This window comes from Micromys minutus (genome assembly GCF_963924665.1).
Source record: "Micromys minutus genome assembly, chromosome: 1".
Lineage (NCBI taxonomy): Eukaryota > Metazoa > Chordata > Mammalia > Rodentia > Muridae > Micromys > Micromys minutus.
Genome location: NC_137969.1, coordinates 17005592 through 17030451, shown reverse-complemented (window position 1 = coordinate 17030451; position 24860 = coordinate 17005592). Strand labels below are relative to the sequence as shown.

Below are 24860 nucleotides of genomic sequence, written 5' to 3'. Positions count from 1 at the left end.
AAAGAGATCATCCAGTTTTGATTCTCTACCTGACAGTTTCTCTCGTCCGTCTCCTGGTCGACAGCCAGCTGTTAAATGTGGCTTTCATCTCATTGCGTTTGGATATATTCCTGACTTTACACTGCCCTGAACGTGCCACTTGTGAGCCCTGGAGGCTTTCTAGGTGTCTATCAGAGTGCGTTCTCTGGTAACAGTTGCTTAGCTACATTGCAAATCTTTTGTTCTTTGCCATGGATCAATCCCACCAGGCATCCACTGGTGTGAGCTGTTCTTTTGATTGTCCCTCCATACCCTATGCTCTTCCTGCTGCTAAACTCAGCATGCCAGGCACTAACTCAAGAACTCTCCGCTTAGGGTTGATGTTTTTTGTCTCCTGCTAATATGATACTTGTCTAATATGACTTGTGGACTTCTTGAACATATCCACTCTGGTTGCTCATTCCTGTTGGAGGACTGTCACTTGGATGACATTTTATTCATGAATATGAATATACATTTTCGTCTATATGAAGTGACACAATTACTCTGTCTGTCTTGATGCCTTACTACATTGTACGCACATATTTTCAATGACAGTTTGACAGAATTTCAGCCCTAATGATTACTTGGAATGTCTCCTTAATGTAACCCATGTATTTTATTTATGGTTTCAGAAAAACCTTATACTTCTGATGATAAATATAATGTTCAGTAATGAGAGAAAAAATTTACAGTGCCACCCAGAATTCAATGACCCAGAAAAATTGTCAGCCAGCACGTGGACGTAAGCCAAGCCTTTACCTAGTTGAAGCAATTGGGAACATAATTTGGTAATTACAAATAGTTACAATCAAGTTAGCCAGGTGCTTCTTAGCTGGTAATCCATATATTTATACACAGAATTACAGAATTTGCAGTCTCTAGGGATAGGGAGTTCTCCTGTTGTTCAAAGATCATCTTGTGTGGGAAAACTATACTTTAGAAAGACCTTCCTTTCAGGGTTGACCAGGGAGAGGGCTTGGCGGGTACTGGTGCCTGCCCTCAAGCCTGAAGACCTAAATTTGATTCTTGGGGTTCACATGGGAAAAGGAGATGACTGAATTGAGCAAGTTGTTATTTGGCTTCGTGTGTGTGTGTGTGTGTGTGTGTGTGTGTGTGTGTGTGTGTGTGTGAGCGTGAACATGCATGCACATGCTCAAATATTATAAAAATAATGTGCCATAGCATAGACTATATTATATTGTTATTTCTATGATGTCTGACTAGGTCGAACTCATTTAATGGATGTGTCAGTACAAGCTAAATGCTATCTATTGGTGAGCAAAAGGCAAACATCACAGACATCTCCCAAACCCAAGTAGCAGGTAAATATGCAACACAAGGCAAGACGCGTGAGACATATGATGTCAGTTATTGGCAAAGATGGGCTCTTGTAGAGAACTAAATGGGCTGAGAGGGTTGAAAACTAGAAAGGACAAAGAGAACAGCAAGGCAGATGCTCCTATCCCAGATCCAAGCCCTTCTAACCTCTCGGCCTACACACAAGTGATGTCCCTCTCTGCCTTGTCTCATATTCAAGGCACATTTACCCTCCTAGATATATTTTGCAATTGTGAATCTTCCTTGTGTGCTTGTATTTAGGTCTTTTCCCCACCATCCTCAGATATCTCCTGCAGAGACTAATAGAAAACCCTTCCTGCTTTGCGTGTGTGTTATCCCATGTATTCTGCTGATAGCACTTGTCCCAAAAACCTATTCATCTTCAGAGGCAGGTATGGCTTGAACGTGTCCAGGTAGACAATTCCTGGCTCAGCCCAGGGACACAAAGTGGGCACTGGCATATCTTCCCAGCAAGGAGATAGCTGACTGGCTGGACAGGGGATGTTGAGATGAACTGATTTAGAGTGATTTGGGGGAGGGTACCCCTTAGTAACTAATAATTGTTGTGCTTGTATTATCTCATTAGCTTTCAAGATTTCAAAATCAGAGTGGTCTAGAACAGATGAGTGAATAATTAGACCATTTTAAATATAATGTCACTAAAGACTGTTCTCTATGTAATGTGCCGGAGATGGCACTGAACCCATTTTCCCCAGACTTCTCTTTTTTTTACCTTCACAGTGGCAAGCCCCTCAGAAGAAGGCAGTTTACAAAGTCCTTGGGTATTTATATTTGAAATCCTCTGACATAAAGTGTAGAGAAAAGAAAAAAACAGACCTTCCCAAAGTCTGAAGGGGTGGCCACAAAGGATAGGTTGAACATTTTACATAAGAGACTCATGGCCAGAGCAGGCTCATCTCGCAGTTACTCAGCCCATGAGAATGAATAAAAGCTCTCGGGGTTGCAGAGGCCTCCAGCCTGCCAAAGACTCTACAGAATCAACGCACGCCAGTCTATTGAAGACCTCAGAGCAGGGCTACAGATGACTCAGAAGTTAAAAGTACTTGTCACTATTGTAGAAGACCCAGGTTCCGTTTCCAGCATCCAAAGGGTGGTTCAAAGCTATTCTGTAACTCAAGTTCCAGAGGATCTATTTCCTTCTTCTGGCCTTTGCAGATACTGTATGCACAAGATGCAACCTACACATTTAGCCATATGCATGGGCACATGCATACACACACTTCTCCAAACACTTTAAGCCCAGAGCAATTTCTCCAAGGTAGGTCCCAAACAAGCAAAGCCATTAACCATCTCCCCTAAGTATCTTCTATGACTTCCTTGGAATGCCCTGCTTTGTCCTTCCTCACTGCCCTTACTACTGTTTATTCAAGTTCTATCCCCCTTCCATCTCTTTAACCTTTTGAGCAGTTTGTCTTCTTGTGACTTACAGCATCATATGAGGTTTCATCGTATTTCATAATACAGTTACACATATGCCACATACATGCCTAAGGGAGTCCCCAACATTGTCCAGACAAGGCATGCACTCCCACAATTCCTTCTGGACAATAGAAGAACTTTGTGACTATGATGGTGCTGGACCACACTATGCCTAAGTTACGTCCTGTGAAGGACAGACCTCGTTGCTGTAGTTCCTAATCAAATGGTTGAATTAAGCTGGTGACACTTAAAGCCATAGAGTTAAAAGAAGGCAATTCCCTTGCCGGCCTTGAAAGAGCAAACATCTATGTTGTCTAGGGGACACAAAGCAGGAGGCACAAAGAGGCTTCCAGAGCTTTAAATAGTCCCCCCCCCCCCCCCCGTGTAACCTTGGGGAAGAAATTCTGTGCTGTACATGGCATGGTTGTTGTACTCACACATTCATGCAGCTGTGGTAACACCCGAAAGATTGAGCCAGTTAAAAGTTTCACCATGGAAGGGGGAAAGGGTTGCCCCACCCCTACCTGAGGAGTTATTGGAAGCTGGAGGTTACAGGGAATCATTTTTCTTTGGACAAGGTGTAAGAACTTGTAGTTTACCCATACCCAGTCACTTATGAACAACATTAATTGGACTCAGTGAGTTATAAAAAATAAGAATATTAAAGTTGGGTGAGAGGTGCTGTTAGGGAGACCCCAAAAGTGTTACAGGGGTGTGGGATTCACTTACTTCAGAGACAGAAGCTTAAAATCCGTGGCTTTATTTTCCATGCCCAGAGAGGTGGCCAGTTCATGATCTGAACTTGATCCCCATAGGAAGATGGTGCAACAGTTTTATAAGATGGGAGCACAAAGAAAGGGGGAGTGGGGTGGGATGTAGCACTGACCAATCCTATTTTGACACAAGGGGTTAAGCAAGAAAGTTAAGGCTGGGCCTTATTTGGGTCACCTGGTTTCAGGGTCAGTCAACCTTTGCTGTAGTTGTGTTCCCTTTGGGACTGTGGTCAGGACTTTAGAGTGTTAAGGGAGCTAAGGAGTGGGCAAAAGCTGCACATAGTCAATTACATCATGGCAGGCAGTATATCATGGGAGGCATTTACAACTAGTGTGCCTAAGTTTAGAAAAACCACAGCTTCCCTTTTGACATTTCTTATTGGCTAACACCTGAAGAAGCAGCCTAGGAGCTGATTCTGGGGCCTGGGAACATGAACTCAGTTTGGCCCTGCCAGCAAAATGAAACTTGTTCCTGAGGTGGCTCAACAGACTGTATCCTAATGGGGAATGGGAGATAGATATGACCCAAGTATGTTGTATCCATGTATGAAAATTTCAAAGAATAATTTTTTTAAAAAAGTATTAAACAAGGGCTTTTCTCCTTAACCACTGCAAGTAACTGAATTTCCTCATCAACTGACACCATTTTCAGCTTGGTGGTATCCAGAATCTCTAGATCATGCAGCTCACCTGCCCTGAGCTCCTAACCCAGGAAGACTGAAGGAATATCATGGGTTATTTTGAGTCAGGAGTGTGTAGCAATCTGATAGGCTGCCACTGAAAACTAAAACAGCTACCAGATAGGTTCCCTCTCATGTTCTGCTCATCACGGAACCCAAAGCTGTTAGCGACTCTAATGCACTTGACTAAACTATTTTAAAGATGAGTCTAAGAAGAAGACACAATCACGTGTATCACACATCAGCCACTTTTCTTCTAGATTATTTCCAATGGGGGTGGGGGGAGATCAGAGAACACTTCATTGCAAGTCACTAACGACTAGAGCCTTCTGCTTCATAATAACAGTAACAAGATGTATATCTGGAGGTGCGAATTCCACTTCTAAAATTAGCTAAGGTAAGTTGCTGTGAGCAAGCCAGAGCTGAGTCAGATGTGCTTTGTACAAATAAGCGTTATAGTTACGATTTGTTGATTGTCTTCAAGTACCAGGAAACGCACGTGCGTTACTTATAAATATCAGTATTCTGGTGCTCAGTAAATATAGTATTCATTGAAAATAGTAATGCTCAGAGAGAAGAGGCATGATGTAGGATCATCCCTACGGAATCAGTTATGATGGCATGTCAGGATTGTTGGATTTACAACCCTGGGCTATTGGCCTTTAAAGTAAGGGTTTAGTGTGTGCTTTCATTCTGAAAACAGTAAAGGACTTCTACATGGACCCTTCTCCTGACTCTCCAGGGGTGAGTCACACCCAGCACCTGTAAGTCTAGATCTCTCCAGAATGGGACAAGGCAGGGACCCTGAGCCCTGACAGGGCAACCAAATGCATCTGAAGACTCCCTTCCTCACAACAGTGAAAAGGGAGTGAAGTGTGAACTGCCAGCTTCAGAGACAGTCTCAGGGCCCATTGGGGATAAGCATAAATCTTCAAATTTATCTAAAGTTGAGCAAATTCACAATGACAAATGTAACAGCTCCTCTAAATTGAAGTTCATCGCTTGGCAGTTTGGGAGGCTTGGAGGAAGTGCCAGCAACAAGCACTTGGAAGGAAATAAATCCTCAGATTCTCTGAAAACATAGGGAGTTATTGTGGGAGACATATGGAGGGTCCCATACTGCGTGGAAGAAGAAAGCTTACAAATGTCAGCCTTGGAGCAGCAGTGTCAGAAGGATTTCAGCAGTCCACACTGAGCTGTGAAAAGAAAGGGAAGCAGAAGGTGCCACGGAAAACACACGATTCTTAACCTGTGCTGGTTCTTGCAGAAGTGAACTGGGGAAGGGGAAGGGGCTTTTTTTGGATCAAAGCAGGAGTGTTTTGTCTAATCAGGGAACAGGTCAGGGGTTTCTTGGTTTATCTGTGTTCAGTGGTAAAGGGCCTTGAAGTGTGCTGACAGGGAAGAAGAGGTAGATACTGTCTGTGTTCCCTGACATCTCGATTTCTTAATCACTATGATATTAAATAGAACCCTGGTGGGGATGGGCAGTAAGGTCGGTGTGAGATACTGTGATTCCCTTCTGCACAGCAGATATTAACAATGGGTTTCCTCTCTACCACTACTAAGTCAAGGAGGCATGCAGGGGGGCAGAATACGCTTCTTGCATACACTCCTGATTATAACAGATTTTCCAAGACTTCAGCCATCATAATCGTGATTGTCATTTTTAGCTCCTTAACCAGGTCAAAAGTTTTGCTATTGCATCCAAATGAACCAAGATAAGAATCCACCGAGTGACCTCAGCCCTCTTGAGAAGCCAGCACTCATATCTAGAGTATAAAGTCTTTCTTTCCTTAACTGTTCTCTCCCCGTAAATCTAAACCTAAAACTATGCTGGAACCTTTTCTTAATATAGACCTTAACTCTGCCTCACACTGAAAAAAGAAATCCATTTTCTGATGCTTTTTTTAATGAAAATTATAACATCATAGCTAGAATTACTTAGTTTGAACTGAAATTAGAATCCATACCAGTGTCTCTTTTCAGACAAAAACCACTGATATCATGAAGTACCACATTCATTCCCCACTTCCCTGGAAATTGATCATCTTCCCTGCTCCTGAAGGCACGGAATGGAGAGGGTGTGCCAACTGAACAGTGCCCTGGTGGGCAAACTCTAGTGCCATGAGTGGGAGGAACACAATGGAACCACTGTCAAGAGATGCAATGGGAGCTTGGGAAGGATGCTGCACACACCTAACGAGAAACAGAAAACTTACTCAAACTCCTGAGAGTGAAGCCAATGAGACCCCACTGCAGATCAGATGGGGCCTGTATTTTAAAACATAAACTAGGGTCCTAGATACTCCATCCTTTGCAGTATCTACAGTCTGGTACTGTATCTTAGCAGAGAAAGGAATTAAAGGTTTACTTAGTAGTTCATTTGCATAATCACTCAAATTCTGCTCATCACCATTTCTCTTAAAAGAAAGTGGACAAGCATGGGGTACACACTTATTTTAATGCAGAAAACCTTGGAAAGATGATTATTTCATTGTTATCAAAGCTTGATATGAGAACTGTCCCTTTTTTCAACTTTATTTTTTAATAAACAGATATACACGCACAGATTTTTTAAAGCATTTTAGCATAAAACTATATGAATATATTTTTGTCAGTACTTGATTTTTTTTTAAAGGTTTGATAGTATGCATTAAAATCTTACTAGTTACAATGAGCATAAAGTACATGTAAAACAAAATGTAACATGAAAATAGTCAAAGTTTTCTTGGTGTGTAAAGATTAAACATAATGATTTTTAAATACCAGGAATTGCCACTAGGCTATATTCTTAGCTCTTGAATTATTGATGATTTAAGGTCTAGGTGTACCACACTGTGAGTGGATGCTATACACTTATTTTTTTCTCTAAGAAGGACTGAGGCTTCCACATTTTGGCCTTTTTTTTTTCTTTTCTTTTCTTTCTTTTTTTTTTTTTTTTTTTTTTTTTTTTTTTTTTTTTTTTTTTTTTGAGCTTCATATGGTCTGTGAGTTGTTTCTGGGGTATTCAGAGCTTTCTGGGACTAGTATCCAATTATCAGTGACTGCATATTATGTCTGTTCTTTTGTGGCTAGGTTACCTCACTCAGGATGATATTCTCTAGATACATCCATTTGCCTAGGAACTTCGTAAAGTCATTGTTTCTCATAGCTGAATAGTACAAGAACTGTCCTAAATGCCTTAATTGGAAAAAAAAAAAAGTGGGTGCACTCAGCTTTCCAGATGATAGAACTTCTCATGTTCAGCAAAGAAATATTTTCATAGAGAATTTGTGATGGACAATTATATCTCTCAGGTAGTTGGCTTGAATGTGTGGAATAGGTCCAAGCATTGATTAATTCTGAAAGCACGTACATGACTGGTTGTCCTTCATGCCAAAAGTATTTAAGGAGGTTGATTTGTATGAGGGACACAAGATACTGCGCCGGCCTTTAAGAAGTGAAGAAAAGTTTCACAGGCTGGGTTCATGATCAAATTAAATGCTGAGAGCAGGTATATATTTTTATCACCAATGCAAATCTATTATCCCATACCAACATGACATAGTTTTTAAAATAAATCCAAGGATCAAATTAAAAACAAGATTATTCAAAAGAAGGCATAAATAAGACATATGAGTGTTTAGAAAGGGGAAGATAAATGTAATGTTTAGTGGGGGGGGGGTCAAGATAACTTGGAGAACAGATTCTAGGTATAATTGTGTTCTGTTTCACAAAATGGTGTGGTTTCAACACCATGCTATGGAGCCTTTTTATTCCTTTAGATCTTTCAAATGCTTGCACAAATGTTGACCATTGTCAAATTCATGTCATCCTGACTTGTGGAGAAAATAAGAGATACATTCCTACAGAGAAGTTTCCATGTAAAACTGGGTAAAAGAGGGAGTTGAGAGAATATAGGCCATTATAAGAAGAACCATGTAGAACATCATAGTTATATAAAGTACACAATACTCTAGCGGGTCTTCTGGGAAGAGTGTCTCATGAAATGTATCCTTATGAGTAATTTTATCTTGATAAGGGATTTCTACAGTCTGACTGCAAGGCATCTGAATATTGCTTACTGCACTCATAGATAAATGCTGATTTAACCTGACTTCAATGAATGTAATTTTTTTTACTCTCCATATAAAAGGTGTATCCAGCACTTGAAAACATGGCATAAACATGAAGATTATCCTACATGAGTGTGTAGCAAAGGATGTTTTCAATTGTCATGTTCACTGTGGTGCTGAGCATAAAGGAAATGGTTCCTGGGGTGAGGCAACAGGTATTTCCACGGAAAGGTGTGGCTGGTGGATATGGGAGACACACCTGTAATCCCAACACTTAGAAAACGGAGGCCGGAAGAATGGTGAACTTGAGAGCAGCCTGGACAGCGCAGAAAGACCCTGTCTCAAATAAAGTTAAACAAAATAACAACACAAAGTAAAGAAAAGCTATGGGTATAACCTGTGAAGGTATCTTGTGAAGTAATAGCTTCACTGGTTCTTCCACATGTCTAGAGTACAACAAGTTTTTGTCCATTTATTTTTATGTTCCCAGGACACAGAAAGTGACATGTAAAACACCCTCGAGGAAGATAAACTAAATAAGTAGGTTTTTGCACTGAAACTATGTCCAATAAGTCCCACTCAATAAGAAGATCCCAGCAGCTACTTAGGCATTGTGCAGGACGACTTACTTTATACCACTTGATGAGGTTATCAGACTTTACGTAAGAGAACACTCCAATCATGCGTTTCAGAAATCTGTAAGTCCCAGGGCTGCGGATGTCATTTGAGATTTGAGTTTAAATCTGAAGTCTTGAGCCCTGATTCTCTCGAGAAATTTGCAAGTTATTCTATGATCTGTCTTACATTGTAATACAAGGTGGGTTGCAGGAATGTGAGATTATGTTAGTGTGAGTATTTTAAAACACAGGGAAATCATAGGTGCCACAGTGTGCCTGCAGCTAAAGAAGCACACATATTGTGTTGCATCTGTACATCAGTGTTAGAAGTCCATAAGCATGTATAAAAGCCATATATTTGCTGGATAGAGATGTAGCTCTGGGATAGAGTCCTCCCCTGATTTGTACAAGGTTGTCCCTGGGTGCTATGCCCAACAACCCCAAAAGAGAGGGGTACAGAGAGGGAGAGGAAGAGCAAGAGATGGAGGAGATTAGATCAAGTATTTAAGTATAATTAAGTCACAGTACTTTTCATATAAAAATAGAATAAAAGTGAAAGTCAAAAAAATTAATATAGCAATTTTCCTACATGATGACTGTATTTTTGTAGTTGTGGACATACCTGAAATGGTTGCTCTCAAGAAACTTTTAAGACAAAACAATGCAAAGCTAACAACAGTCATCATGTTATGCATCAAATGAAACATGCGTGTGTCCTACTTATGCCTACCTTTGACTGATTCTATTTTCTAATTCATTCTTTGCAGCGTGGTGCTTGGTTAAGTGGATTTTCACACTATGAAGAACGGATCTAGCTACTATCTCAGATTCCAAGAGAGTTTGGTTTCTAACATACAGAGGGCAAATAAGAACTCACCAAATCTAAAAGACTAATCATAAATACGGAGATACTTGTGTCGATCTTGTATAGCCCTTTACATTTATTCAAAACACTCCCCTGTCCATTATCTCCTGTGAACATTGGTGTGGTGTTTACCAATGAGAGGATGTAGTGTCTACTCCATCTGTTGTTATGGGCACTGTGTAACTCATGATACCTGCCATCTGAAAGCACAAAAGGGAAGAGGCTCACTCCCCTTTGGCTCCTTCAGCAGGCTGCCCAGTTCATCTATTAGTGTGGGGTTTCTCTGTTGTCATTTCTTGGTGAATAGTCTGAGATTTTCATGTCAAAAGAATACATTGTCCGAGGCTCTTTTTTATTATACTAATTTAAGGTAAGAATTTTAAATAAAATGATACCAAAAAAAATCACCAAAAAGTTTTAAAATGAACTGCTTTCTTTTAAAGCATTGTCTACCACTCTGAGACAAGCAGCACATGCTTTGGGTCATGAAAGAATGAGTAAGTGAATGAGTGAATGAAGGAATGAAGGAACAAAGCAACAAAAGAGTAAAGTAAACCAATGAAAATCTTTGATCCTAACTTAATTTGCTTTAAATCTATAAAATGCCTAATGATCTCTGCAGTTGAAAAGGATAACTCAGCAAAATCACGTTAGAGACCACAGACCTAAAAACCTCTTATACTCATACTTCCCAGAGCCACTGAGACCATGACATCTGTGTCACTCTGCAATAGAGACACCACAGATACACACAGGATGCGTCCCTGTAATTAACCATGACGGGCATCTCTGAAGAAGCTGTTTCTTTTCTCAAAAATAAAGTTTCAAACGCAATCAAAGACAATTTCCCTTCTTTGTCTTTTCATTAAAAGAAAGCTGGAACCACAGGTTGCCCAAACAGGTCACTGGCACACTTTTTGTTTGTTTGTTTTATTTCAACCAGAACTTTATTCTGTCAAAGCAGAACATGAGCATCACAACGGATGATGGTCAGATGTCATAACTGTAGTAGCTTAGGGGTTGTTCATTTATATATTAGTCTTCCATTAATAGCAGGTTTTTCTATTAATTGGCCACTAACTACCTAGGAAGACAGACTTGATTCTCAGGCTAACAAAAACCAGACATTCTTCTGCTCCATGCCCAGTGTTGGAATGAATAGAGAAAACCCACCTTTATTTTAATTCCAAATATTCATCATGCCATAGGATTGCAACACTCATTTATTTAGCCATTTATTAATTCATGAAGCCATGTTCCCTATTGGCATCAAGGCCAACATTGAAGTAACCCACATATGCATCTCATAATTCTATGTGATATAGACTTGATTAATATCTGAGGTTAAATAAATTCAAGCAGCCAAAATGATTCTGTGTGAATTGAGACCATGACATTGATGCTCTGAGGAAGAAAGACAAATACTCAGGAAATAAAATTACTTTCTAGAGGACCAAATTCTCAACACCGGCTGTCATGTGCCTCTTCAGGTGGCTCGGTGGCTGGCTTGCAGTCCCTGGCCACATGAAACTGTACCCTTCTAGGTTTCAGGAGGACCCTGAGGAAATACTGTCCCTAGAAAAGACAATGGTAGATTCTGGCCTTCAATTGCTCTCTCCCACTGTGGGACAGTACCTGATCTTTTGCAAAAACTTTAAAACATTGCAACACCCCTGTCACAGTAATTATTGTGTGTGGTATCCAAATGCCTTGTACACATTATCAAGGAGTGATTATCCCAGATATATGCTTTTAATCATACAATATTCTATGAGAAAGTGGAGGAGAAGGAAGATCGGGGAGAGGGAGAGAGAAATGTGAAGGAAATTATTTCAGAGTTCTTGTACTGCAACCACAATAAATACACAGGTGCATAAATGAAGTAACAGCATCGAGGAGAGAGATCAAGGCTACTTTGATACCTTAGGGGAACATGTCTGAATTCATAACACATTAAACACACACACTGCAAGATTACCCTGAATAACTTAGTCAATATTGGAAAGTCATGAGAACTTTCAGGAAAAGCAAAAAGAGTTGGCTGAGAAAATGTATAAGAGACTCGGATGAGTGGCCATTGCTCCACAGAGGGACCAATTTACAAATTTCTGGGCTTCCTAATGAGACCTGGTGATTATGGAGAATGAAAGTATTCCTAAATTGTTTTATTTGCGTTTTCTTTTGGGACAATGAAATGTCCTTCTAACTGCTACAAAGTAGTGCCTGCTTGACGTGACCTTGAAGGTGGATTTCTTCCACAAATCTTCATTTTAGACAAGATGTGAGATCAAAGTGGAACAACTTGAATATAATGGATAACTTCAGCCTAAAATTCAAAATATATGGAATAGTTAAAGAAGCGATTAGAAGTAAACCCAAAGTGTCCTAGATTTTGATTAGTAGTAGCAATAGGCTCATTGGTTTTCAGTCAAATAACAATGGCTAAGGCTCATGAAACATTTTCACAGGGTTTGAAGTGCTACTAAGACCATTTGATATAGCATCTCGCTAAGATTTCACTTTCTGGTGGAAGCACCTGATGCTTTCAAATGGGCTTCTTCTAAACCATGCAGCTGGGTTGAGTTTAGGGATCAACGCAAAAGCCCCATTTGCTCTGAGGAAGGTCAATAAGATGACTTTTCTTATTTATTTCACCCCTCCCAAACTTCAACCAAGTGAATGAAAGGCTCTGGAATCTCTACCTCCAGCATATGGAGCTGGGCTCGTGTTTAACGTGCCTTCTTTCTGCTTTCCTCTTCAGGCTCTTCCTGTAAAGACCGGAAGTGGGAGTGACTTCACTGGGCGGTTGATGGCAAAGAGAAATAGAATCTCATTGTGGCTGTATTATGGCTGGAACTGCATAGCTGAGAGGATCTGTAGGCTCCCACTTCCTCACGAAGCTTCAGCACCAAGTTCTATACACTGCACTTGGCAAGTTTCTACCAGAAGGCTGGCTTCTTGAATGCCCCCCTCCCCCAAAAAAACACACAGTGAATCTAAGGCTTTTTTTTTTTTTTTTTTTTTTTTTTTTTGTCAATAAAAGACCTGGTGAGTGTCCTACAGATAGTCCTAAGCTCTTTGATTATGTCATCTTATTTGCCACAAGCCAGAGATGGTACTCTTGCCATGGGGAACAGAGGTTCTATCATGTAAATGCACTACATGGCCCTCTGGATCTTTCACTAACAACACTTCCAAGCCATATACGTATTTCCTAAAAATGTGGCTGGCACTGTCTAGGTCTGTGAGAAGGCTCCAAGCAGCATGTCACTCATGAGACAACAGAGCAGACAAGCACAGTTCGGCTGCATGTTTAAAAAGAGCAAAGAAAAGCAAGGTTCTAGGAGCATTGGGTACTCTACCTAACTTTAGAATGGTCTCTCTGGACTAACAACACTACCCTGGATTGGAGTCACAATGCAGGCATGAAGAGGGCTTTAAGGATATGCATCACTGACTTCCTGGGCCCTTTATCTTGAATAAAACTATTGTAAGTATTTGTGACCCTTATATCTGTTACCAAAATAGGCATGTTGATGAAATAATTTATTTTCCTTTAATTATATGTAATGTAGATATAGGGTGAGTGTGTCTCTGTATGCCTCTCCTCTCTCTCACCCTCCCTCCCTCCCTCCCTCTCTCTCTATTTCTCTCCTCTGCCGCCTCCGGTGTGTGTGTGTGTGTGTGTGTGTGTGTGTGTGTGTGTGTAAGAGAGAGAGGGTGGAGGGAGAGAGCAAGGAAGAACACTGGCCAACTGACTTTGTAATTATCAGACAAGAAGTCTGTGACTCTGCATCCCCACCCCAGCCAAGCTAGACTTTTGTGTATTTCCCTTTATAAAATCAAAAATATTCTCAGGGCGAGGATGGAGCTTAGCTGCTAATGTGTCTGAGGCCTCAGGTTTGATCTTCAGCAGCACATAAAGTAGATTTGGCAGTGCAGACCTGTAACCCCAACACCCAGGAGATGGATACAGTCACCCAAAACTTCCCAGGGAGTACAAAGCCAGTCTTAGACCATGTGAGATGACATTACAAGACAAAACAAACAAACAAACAAAAAAAACAACAACAAAAAAAAAAAAACAAAGAAAGAAAAAAAAGACCCACCAGTCTGCTTCCCTATGGAGATTTGCTTAATCGAAGGAAGAGCCAAAGCCCTAAAATCGCAAATCTCTACATTCCCTGGAAGAAGTCCTGCAGAGGCAAGAGGCCTCAGAAACAAGGTCGTATCCTAAATTCTGCACTTGCCCATTCTGCGGCTCCCCACATTGAGTGCTACTGCTCTCCTAGGAAGATGCCTTCAGTTTCCACATGAATCCCTTATGCCCAAGCACATTGCACCTGGAGCCCCACCTAACAAGATGGAGTAAGGTTAGGGGCTAGATAGGCAGAGCAGCGGGGTCAGGAAAGAGGAAGGCAACTGAGTCATCCAAAGTTATGATATTGCTGGGCAGTTTCCATTAGAGTTGATCCCAGTAGATCCTAGAGAATTTGGAAATGGCAGCTGAATGCTGCCTAAGGATGAAGTGCACTTGGTGGTCTAAAGAGCTCGGCAGAGGCTTGTTTGGCCACATCTACCCAAATGTCCATTCACTTGCTCACTCACTCGATTGCTGGACACCAATTACAACATGTGCATCCTCTCATCAGCCTGAGGATTCAGCACTCAACACAAAGTTCGTCCACCCGGAGGCAGCATTAGAGTAAGAGGCAACAGACACGGAGCAAACACATTGCAAGACGGAAGGCAACGCACAGCTAGGACAATTTATAACTGCAGGGATCCTCTAAAGACACAGATGAGGGCGGGCGTGTGAGGCTGTTCTAGTGAAGGCTGTAAATCACCTTTAGCGTGGATAATTCAGAAAAAATTTCTACAAATAAAAAATAAAATCTAATAGGTAAGTCTTACTTTCCTACAAGAAATGCAAAGAATTCTGCTCCCTGGTAGTTATCAAGGGAAAAAGGAGAAAAAACAAACAAATAAACAAACAAAAAAAAAAAGACCCTCAGCTTTGAGCCAAAAGACAGCCAGACATCTTCCCAGCCTGCATCCAGAATGGGTTAAGGTGGAAAGGCTTGAGAGTACCACATAAACAGCATGTCAGATGTTCTAGGCAAGTTTCATCTCCTCTGTATCCCAGTCCTGGGCTGTCAATCAGATGTCACTCGACCGCACATCAGCCGAGTGTGCACATCACCAGGCTGTCAGCGAGACTGCTGATGAGACTCGGCTCCAGCCTGTCAATCATCTTTGTTTCTCTTCTCCACTCGGGAAATATTTTGGCTCAGAGAAACAAAGAAACCTGGGCAATGATGGTTTCACAGTCAAGAATTACCTCCTGTGCATGGACATATATATGACTTCTCACTAACACAGATCCCGACTCACCCTGGGTGATGTCTGGATATCAGATCGACAGAGGGAACAGTAAGAATCTGTTTTGTTGGCACAGGCTGTAAGATTGTAATTCTAGTTAATTCTAGTTCTCCCAGCAGACCCTTCCAGAGTCTCCTACTGGCAGAGCCCAGGAACATAAAATAATGATAACTTGAAGTTATCTCTGCCTCGGAAAATAAACAAATGCCTGAATGAAAAAGTAACACAGTGTGGAGGGTGACCGCTGCTTGGGTAGATAGAAATTGGCCACCATTGGCTAGGCAAGTAAGGAAGGACTAATTGCTGGACTGATGGGCTTGTTTAGTCCCCTACACCTTCTACAATGCTGCTCTAGAGTCTACGCTGGCTTGGGGCACTCACAAGGGGAAAGTAGACCCTCTAAGAAGTTGAAATACCAATGTGGCGTGAGACACTTCCGTAAGATCATTGTCGGGCATACAGGCCCTCTCATTCAAATGAATCCACAATACCAAATTTTAAATAGATTTCTTAAAATCAGGATAACAAACCCTTTGCTACCACACCCAGTCACCGCATGTTAGCACAATAAATTGATTTTTCATGCTATAGAACTAGGTAATACTAGGCTCTTTAGAACACCCTTATAATAAAACCAAAGACACATTATTTCCTCAAGGAACATCTTCAGCTGCTGTTCCTGTTTTGAGCCGTGTTTATCATTAGCCTATCCCCTATCAACTGCCAAGAGCTCTGGACAGACTGTTTCATGCTATGAAAGTTCCATCATCATCTCAGGGTTTGTGACGTGGGACTGCTTTCTTCTCTGACAGGTTCTTTCGCACGAGTCCTGCTGATTCTGAAAGCAGATCTCCCCCCTCCCCCTGCCCCCATGTAAGCGAGCGTTAATTGCATTTGTGGTGATGTATCTACAGCTCTTGGTCTGATAGTACCACCAGCAAATCTGATGCCTGACAAGTTGGCTGAACCTAATCAGGACAGATCAGCTGTTACCCAAGGTGCCACCGGCTGTAATTTTGGGATCCTTACGGAGTTATCACTCGCTGGAGAGACAGGGAACTATAATTCTGTCAACACTAATCCAAAACTGTACGCTCAAAGCAGATGTGGCTTCCCCTGTGCTTGAGAAAAGATAGCACTTGTCAAATAAATACCTGAGATCCGGGATAAGCAGGACTAGGAGGACACAGTGATGGTGAGGGATTTTATTTATTTATTTTTTTAAGGGAAACCTGCACAACCAGAAGCAGGAACTCTCAGACAGACAAGGGAGTAGCTGATGAAACACATGCCAAAACCTTATTCTTTCGTTGCCTCCTTTTTATTGGGCAACTTGGTGCACATTTGTACCACTCTCTAAATCAGCAAACATCCAACCAATCTAAGCCTCAGGAGGGAGTCTCCCAGTGGGGACTTGGGCTGCCACTCCCAACAGTGCCTTGTGGGAAGCCACGCTGTTGTCTGGGTGTCAGGGGAGCAGATTACACTCAGACTCCTGTCCTTTCCTTGCTGCCACAAAGCCAAGAGGGAATATTAGGAAAATAAACTTCTTGCTTACTGTATCGCTTTGGTCCGTCTTCCAAACAAAATGAAAGTGTTAATGTAGCATCATCTTCGAAAAACTCAGTGGCGAACGCGTCCCACCAAAGGTTGTCACTGTCCTGCAAAGAGACGGGTCATTTATTTAATAGGCAAAGGCAAAAGCAGTGCATATTTAAGTGAAGACAAAGAAGAGGGTGTGTGTGTGTGTGTGTGTGTGTGTGTGTGTGTGTTGAAGAGTAACAGAAAGCAAACAAGCCAAAACTGGGGCCCCTTACTTAGAATACAATATATGTATGAGTGTTCTGAGAGAAGGGAGATGTGTGTAGTCACTTTTCAAATTAATTGATTCAACTGTGGAGCAAATCCCAGTTCATTCCGCAAACTAACACAAACTCAACCAACTAAATATTAATTCTTGAGATATTTAGAGAAAATTTTTTAAATGTGCTCTGCAATGCAATGGCTGTGTCTTCAAGAAAGGGCATTTGTTTGATAGGAATACATTCAAGATTGTGGATTTAATTGCTTTCTTTTGCTGTCTGCTGTCTTGAGAGTCCATATTTATCAGTGGAAGGACACAATATTACAACCAGGTTAAGAATGCTTTTTTTTTTAATGATTTGATCAAATAGGAATATGTAAGTGTTTTCTTTTGATATAATAATATTAGTGCATCATTTACACACACACACATACACACACACACACACACACACACACACACACACACACACAGAAGCAACTGTCCTATGCCTGTGGACTTTTTGAAGAATATTTTTAAGGCAATGAGTTGTTTGTTGTTAAAACAATTGTGAAAACCAGAGGAAGTTGGGAGAATGCAGGCCCTCCACTAAGTGTGTTGCTCTTGTATGGAATGTTTTCTTGTTGTCTAGAAAACACTTTAGGAAGGATGCAGCCAAAGGCCACTCAAATAACCGCCAATCCCCAAGGGATGAGGGGACCCATAGCAGGAACTGACAGTGTCGTTTAAAAAAAACTAGTCTTCAATTTACTCCAAATTCTTAAGCAAAAATTTGCTTCAAAGACTCTCTGTTCTGATGCCAGATTGGAGAAAAGACAGCTCCCAGCTTCCTGTCAGATGAGTGGGGGTGGGCTTTGGGGGGGGGCAGGAATCATTAGGATATTCTCCATAGCCCCCCAAAACTCTGGACCTGGTGACCTACCAGCTGACCATCAAGCTGTTCTGCTTAAGAAAACATTTACGTTGTCACTGGAATGCCTCAGGAATGAGCCTCTGTTCCTTATAAGAACAATTAAGAAGCCTGGAAAGATTGATGTGGCCCTCTTCGGCAGAAAGGAAGAAGCTCAGACAAATGAATGTTTCTGTCTCTTTCCTCTGGATTTCACCCAATAGCCACATTAAGGCCAATGCTTTTCTTAAGAAAACACAACAGTAAATACAAAACAACCCCAGGACTGTGAGCAGACCCTCATTCTCCTTTCTAAAAATATTTTATTAATCATTTGTTATGTTTGGTACCATGTGGGTACCCATCTGAATAAAAAATGGGGTCTGCCTTCAAAGCCCACTAGCAGAACACCAAATAAGCAATGTAAAGATAGATAGCCTTGGCCATTTCTGAGACATTCCCACCACACAAACTCTATATTATAGAAGTTTCTAGAACATTTAGAAAAGTCCAAGAGTTTGAAACCAGAGAAATCATCTTGGGAAATAAACCCCATGCTGATCTCAATGGTTTAGCTGACTTTGAAGTGGCTGTATAAAATAATGTCATTCCCTAATGGGATTCAACACATGCCAAATGCTATTCTGACTCCTCTTCCTGTGTCTTTCTATCTAATCCACAAATCTCTTATATTTGTCTTTACTTGGTTTTCTTCTTCGACTCAGGGATTATCTTCCTGAGATCGGGGGTTTTGCTTCCATCCTGTATCTCCTAGCCTGCAGAATCGTGTCAGGCTCATGGTATTCTCTATACAAGGGGTTCCATGAATGAATGTAGCTACTCAGATCATTTTCTGTGCTTTGCATCCGCAATAGCTAAACTCTCAGTGGGAAATGTAACATATCACCTACGCTCAAACACAGGATGTCTAAGATGATTCTCTACTTCTGTGCTCCCACAGCCACACCTTCCTAACCAGGTTAGCAGGCCTCATGCCCAGGTTTGCAAGGTACTGTTCACTGGTGGAATTTGCCCTTCCTAGCTATTAGAATGTGGGTGGTTTAATTGACTTTTTAAAAAATTGCCAATAATCACAACCACAAATGTCATGGAAATAATAGTCACCTGGCAGGGTAGCTGTGAGAATCAACTATGTTGGAGGCTTTAAAGTTCCCACAGACAGGATTCCATGAAGATCAAAAAAAGGCCATTTAATCTGTCCACCACCTTTGCATAGGTTGTAGGGCAAGGGCCATTCTATGTTCTGAGAACTGTGATGGAAAATGAATTCTATGGAACAATTTATAATAGAATCAAGTTTCTTTTCAGGTTTCACCCATGTGCAGCCAATACACCAGGCTTCAGCACCGAGTCAGGACTGTTCTGACTCATTGTAGGTTTTTTGAGAAATCTGTCATTCACAGACAGTTTGCAACCTTATTTTAGCCTAAACCTAATCCATTCTCCCAATGGTCTCACTTCAGCCTAGGCTTCTCCTTCGTCTTCGTCTTATACTAGTTCATGTTGCAGCTGACCTCTCAGAGACCAAGAGTCAGATTGCAGGAAGGTGCATGGGGAGACCTAATCCAGCCTATGGACCTCCAACCAACCAGCAAGGCAGAGAATGTTTATGACTGTTGAAAATCCGCCAAGAAGCAAAAGGTCAAAAAACAGTGAAGCTCATAAGCAAGGGCAGAATTTGCAACAGGCATATGACCCAAGGAGGGATGCCATTTGATTTGAACAAACTGTAGGAGAGTTGGTGTGCATGGGTACATTAGCTGCAGCCCCCCCCAGAACTGTTGGTGTTGTTACACATCTCCAAATAGATACAGAATATTTGAGTTCATATTGCCATGCCCATAAGATATTGGCTTTTTTGCAGACTGAGTTAATAACACTCCATACTGTACCCATACCTTACCATAACCCAACACAGAAAATTCACTGGACTTGTTGACCTTTTGTGTCTTGGTTGATTTTCAACAGTCAGAAAAATCCTTTGCTACATTTTCAGTGAGCAAATGGCCTAGTAGGGAGAGGTTCTTGGCATGTCAGCCTGACCATTGCATTCAATCCTAGAACCTAGAGTGGAAGGGGAGAACTGACCCTTAAGAGTAGTTCTGTGACCTTTACATGTGTACCAGAGCACAAACACCACTGCTCTCACACAGGAACACACACACACATTAATAATAATAATAATAATAATAATAATAATAATAATAATAATAGTTCTTAAATTTAAAAACTCTGTTACATTTTAAGTTAGCAAAACACATACATACAAAGTTTTTGATTAGTCTTTAAGGATACAAATATTTATGTAGGGAATGAAAAGGTACTGGAAGAAAAATAAAAAAGAAAAAAGAAAAAAACATTATCTATTAAGCATAGGACAGTCCCGTTTCAGCTGTTTATAAGGGAAACTGGGTAAAGCCCACACACTGAGATCCATGGATTAAGAACAGGACCCAGAACCCAGTGTTTCTAAGTGTTTTGCATGCAATAAACCACCTTGTATTCATAACTGCTCTAATTGCTTCCAACAAGTGGAGCTCATGGCCTTATGGGAATTTGTGTTGTTAACCTCTGTGTCATCCTAACTCGAATATATAAACTCTTAATGGCTTAATGACCTTGGCCAATCCACCTCTTTGCATGTTTGTTGCTTTGGTAAGGGAATACTAAGCCTGGGTCTGTGAGGATTGAGGGAACAGCTGCATGCAGTGACTGATAAACTCTGCTCTGAATATCCATTATGATCTCATTTGATGCTTATGTCATTTGTAAGGAAGAAATCTAAATCCCCCCAAATGTTAAGCTGCTCAATAAAACCAAACAAGACAGTGGTGAGAAAGTTTATATACAGTCTGTCCAGTTCCAAATCCACATGCTCCTTTTCCTCCAAATTCTGCTGAAATGGTGATATCTTTTCACGGGAGCTGAAGCTAGCGGTCAGTTGGCATGAGCTCAAGGATGCTTGTTATGAAGATGCCTCCTCCAGCCTTTTATGGATTTGGGGACCCACACCCTTTCACATATGTGTTTTTCTCTTGGTACCAACTTCCTCTTTTGCTGCCTGCTACAGCTGCTGGGACTCTGCAATCTTGTAGAATCAACCTACATATGGAAGAGGCTAAGCATCTCCTAAACATGAAAGACCCCTGCTGAATAAAATTAGAACCCTTTCCAGAACATCTAAGAGCAAGAACTGGTAGACACTTTGCTCTTAGCTATCTGGCTACATCAGGAATCAAGTGGTATATTGTAATTCTTATGTACTGGGAAATCTGGCAAATATCAAATCTTGTTCTCCACTGATTCCCTGGCCTAGTGTAGCTTGTTAATTTAGCCCTCACTGACGTGCACAGGAAACTGTGGTTAACTCATGGCCTTGCAGCATGCATAGGCATGGTCCTGACTGTTGTCATGCAGTGCTGAGGGAGGGGCACTGGGCACTGTTACCTTTCTATCTTCGGCCAGACTCCTTCCTAGGAATGAGTAACAGAGAGACGAACAAGAAATTGGAATGGACAGGTGAGGTCCTCCCCCAGTGAGTGAGCTTATTCCTGGAGACCTGTTAGAATCTGGGGATTCTGAGTGCAGAAGCTAGGGAGGGAGGTAGTGTATACGACAAGACTTGGTACCACACTGGAACCTCTCGGTCTCCCTGTCCCTCTTCCTCCCTCCTTCCTTTTATCCCTTTCCTCCTGCACCCCTCTCTTCCTCTCCTACCTGCTAGAGCCACAAAAAGGCAGGACCAAAGTTTGCGTTCAGGCAGAAGCCTCAAACCTGTCTCTGCTCACTCTGAAGCAGGCTCTCAGGTTTGCTTCCTTATGGCACAGGAACACACCACGGACCACACTCAAATGAGCCGGACTTTGTTTACCTTAAAGACTAAAGTGAAGAGTATGGAGTGATGGAAATTGAGGCCCATTCTCCTGTACTGACAGCTACTCAGTGATAAGCTGGATTCTTTTCTAATGAACTGAAATAAATAAAAATAAATGCCCAGGGTCCCCATATTATACAGTATATTTCTCTCCTTCCCCCGTGAGCAATTTTCTCCTAAAAAATGGAATAGATCTTGCCAGCTCAACTCCAAATTAAATGCATAGTTGTTTACATGATATGCAATTCTATTGTTTCCAGTGTTTTGTTTAAGTGCTAAATTATATTCTCTTCTTTAAATATTTTGTATTGCTAGCATATTTGCTCATCTATTAATTATAAATTATTTAATTTATTAAAAATGAAATATTGTTTGTTTGTTTGTTTGTTTGTTGTGTGTATGTGGAGAAGGGCTCACAACTGCCAGGTCACATGTGTGGAGAACAACCTGTAGTTCTTTCTTCTTCCAGAAGGTTCTCAGGGATTGAACTCAGGACATCAGGATTCCCAGCATACTTGGCCAAGTGCTCTATCACTAAGCTACATGCTCAGCCTTCAGTGGTCTGTTTGGAGACTGATCACTTTACAGACCTGGTTCTTACTTTCTTATGTTAGTCACACACTAATACACAAAATGAATGTATCAAACTTTATTTAAATCTTTTCCATGCACAATGTCAAACGTCTTGCCACCGTGACTAGCAATGTTGCGGTGAGAACCTTGGTGGCAACATTTCTGTGTTTAAGGGCTTCTTAGGACAGATATCTGAAGTAGCCTGGGCTTGGGGAATATGCTGGGCCATTCTTTGGTCCTTTGATTAGGAAGACCTTGGACCTCACTATTAAAGACTTCTAGTTTGATGGATGGATGCACAGGTAGAGATGAAACAAAAAGAACCTTTAAGTGATGTGTTTCTAAGTGGGATCAATAGAGAGTGCAACAGAATTACAAAGCAGTGACTGCCTCCGGCAGGAGGAAGAACATCTACATCTATGTGTCCAAGATGAAGCAACAGTGGAGCAGAAGGATGATTGATAGCAGGAGAAAACTCTGTTCTTGACTCAAAGGAGAGGGCTATGCTAGGAGCTTCGTTAACCAAAAAGTGAGACACATCCTGGCATTGTCTTAGAGAGCCCAAATGCATCATGGTCCTGTGCAGTGACCCCAAGAAGAGGAGTGATGGGTTTCTAGCACCTGAATTCACATGCAGGTCTAGCTACCTACCTGTCGCTCACAGCTTCTGTTCCAGGGACCTGCTTTTCCCCATCAAACAGGCAGCTTCCATCCGTGCTGCTGTTTTGTAGTTGAACTCCCTGGCTAGTATTCAGTGGATATTTCCAGGTAAAAACTGGATTCCTTCCCCAACCCTAGAAAGCTGTAACAGCATAGAACAACTTCCAGGCAAACAAACACAAAATTAACTAGGATGGAAGACTGGCAGGGGCACTACTGTTGACAATGCTCATATATTTTAATTAGGTAAAAATACCACCGAAGCTCCTCTATCCTAAATAATCCCCCATATGCATTTAAGCGATTAAAATTCTTATTCCTTTTGTCCCATTCACAGGTGAGCCCAAGTCCCACTGACAGCCAAGTCATACACCAGGATGAGAGACACACTCATGCCAAATAGCAGAAATGATCCTTAATTATATTTAAAAAAAAATCCACAGAGGTATTTGCTCCCATCCCGGATTCTTTCCCGTTCCCACTCTGTCCCTTTCCACCAAAAACATGATCTTGGTACTGGGGATGCCCCCCGGCATCTTTAACTTAAACACTGACAGGTTACGGGGGATTTTTGCCAGAGTAATTATTTTTCAATTCAACAATAATGAGAAATTACCATGGCAACCACTCATCACGTGGTCCACATATACCCCCACCCCTCTCCAAAGAATGAGCTACACGTAAAGCCTCTGCTCCTTCAAAATGTGTGTGTGGTTTAATTAAACCCAACCAGGTCAACGTAGAGAGTGTTACGTAGGGGTCTGAGAACAGGGAAGTGGGCAGGGTGTTGAGTGGCTTCAGTACGTTGTGGTCTAGGCAGTAAGACTGTCTCATGACACCCTGACCTGTGCACACATACTGACAGCACTGCACTAATTTGTATCTTACCTGCATTTCAGTCACTCCCATTTGTACACATCAGCTAACAAACTGGAGACCGAGTGACCCTTGCATTTCTAAATCTCTTTGTTGGTCCTGTTCTTATACTGAGATAGGAGACAGAAAGAAATCTCTCAGAAACTGCCTCCTGTCTTACTCTGAGTATTGATTTTTTTTTAAGGACTAGGTCTCACTGTGTGGCTGAGGCTCCTTACGTAGCCCAAGGTGGCCTCAAGCTCTTAGCAGTTATCTCAGCTTCCCTAGCTCTTGAGGCTATAGGTGAGAGCCACCATGCTGGCTAACCCTTTCTGCTCTCTTAATCGCTAGCCATGTTTTCTTTAAAAAGAAGCCATATTTATTAGGAACATGTTAATAGCAGTGGTCAATGCAGAATGCTGTAGCTGCCACTATTCCGAACCTCACGATATTACAGGTTCTAAACGCCTGTAAGCAGACCCTTCTAGTGCATCTTCTCACTGTGTCCATTTCAGGGATGAAGAAACCAGGATTCAGGAACTTAACACTCATGTGCAGTTACACGGCTATTCATATCAAAGAAAGAGCTCAAATGTGGGAAGTTTAGTGACTACATTTGACTCTCCACTGCTCTGTAACATACCTCTATCCAAATATTCCACAAAATAACCTCAGTTGCGTGAAATTCCAATTAAGGTTAACTGTGCTGAATGTAAAGTGCTCCTCCATCTCATCTCAAATAGACAATCCAAGGCAAGGCTGTCCATCACCCCTACAGAGTTTGCAGCAACTAAGAAACAAAAGTAAAGAGGTATCTTCCCTTGCTAGCTCCTAGCTGCAGAAGAATAAAATCGATAAAAGAAAGAATTTTAAAGTCCTTTTCTTCTTTCTATTTCTTTTCCTCTTCTTTTCCCAACCCTCTTTCTTATCTGCGTACTTTAAGGGAAACGAAACCTTTCATGGTTTTATTCTTCCCAAATTATCAACTCTGATTTTCTTTATTCTCAGCTAAA

General features: G+C 41.5%; 1 protein-coding gene across 4 annotated transcripts in view; it reads right to left on the bottom strand.

Moving 5' to 3' along the window:
- The window catches only part of LDB2 (LIM domain binding 2), a 324829-nt gene that overhangs the window by 185031 nt on the left and 114938 nt on the right, over positions 1-24860 (bottom strand). For all 4 annotated transcript variants that reach the window (XM_080917327.1, XM_080917328.1, XM_080917329.1 and 1 more), the window contains exon 2: positions 16730-16832. In XM_080917327.1, the coding sequence (XP_080773453.1) occupies positions 16730-16832 (103 nt within the window). The remainder of the gene's footprint in view (positions 1-16729; positions 16833-24860) is intronic.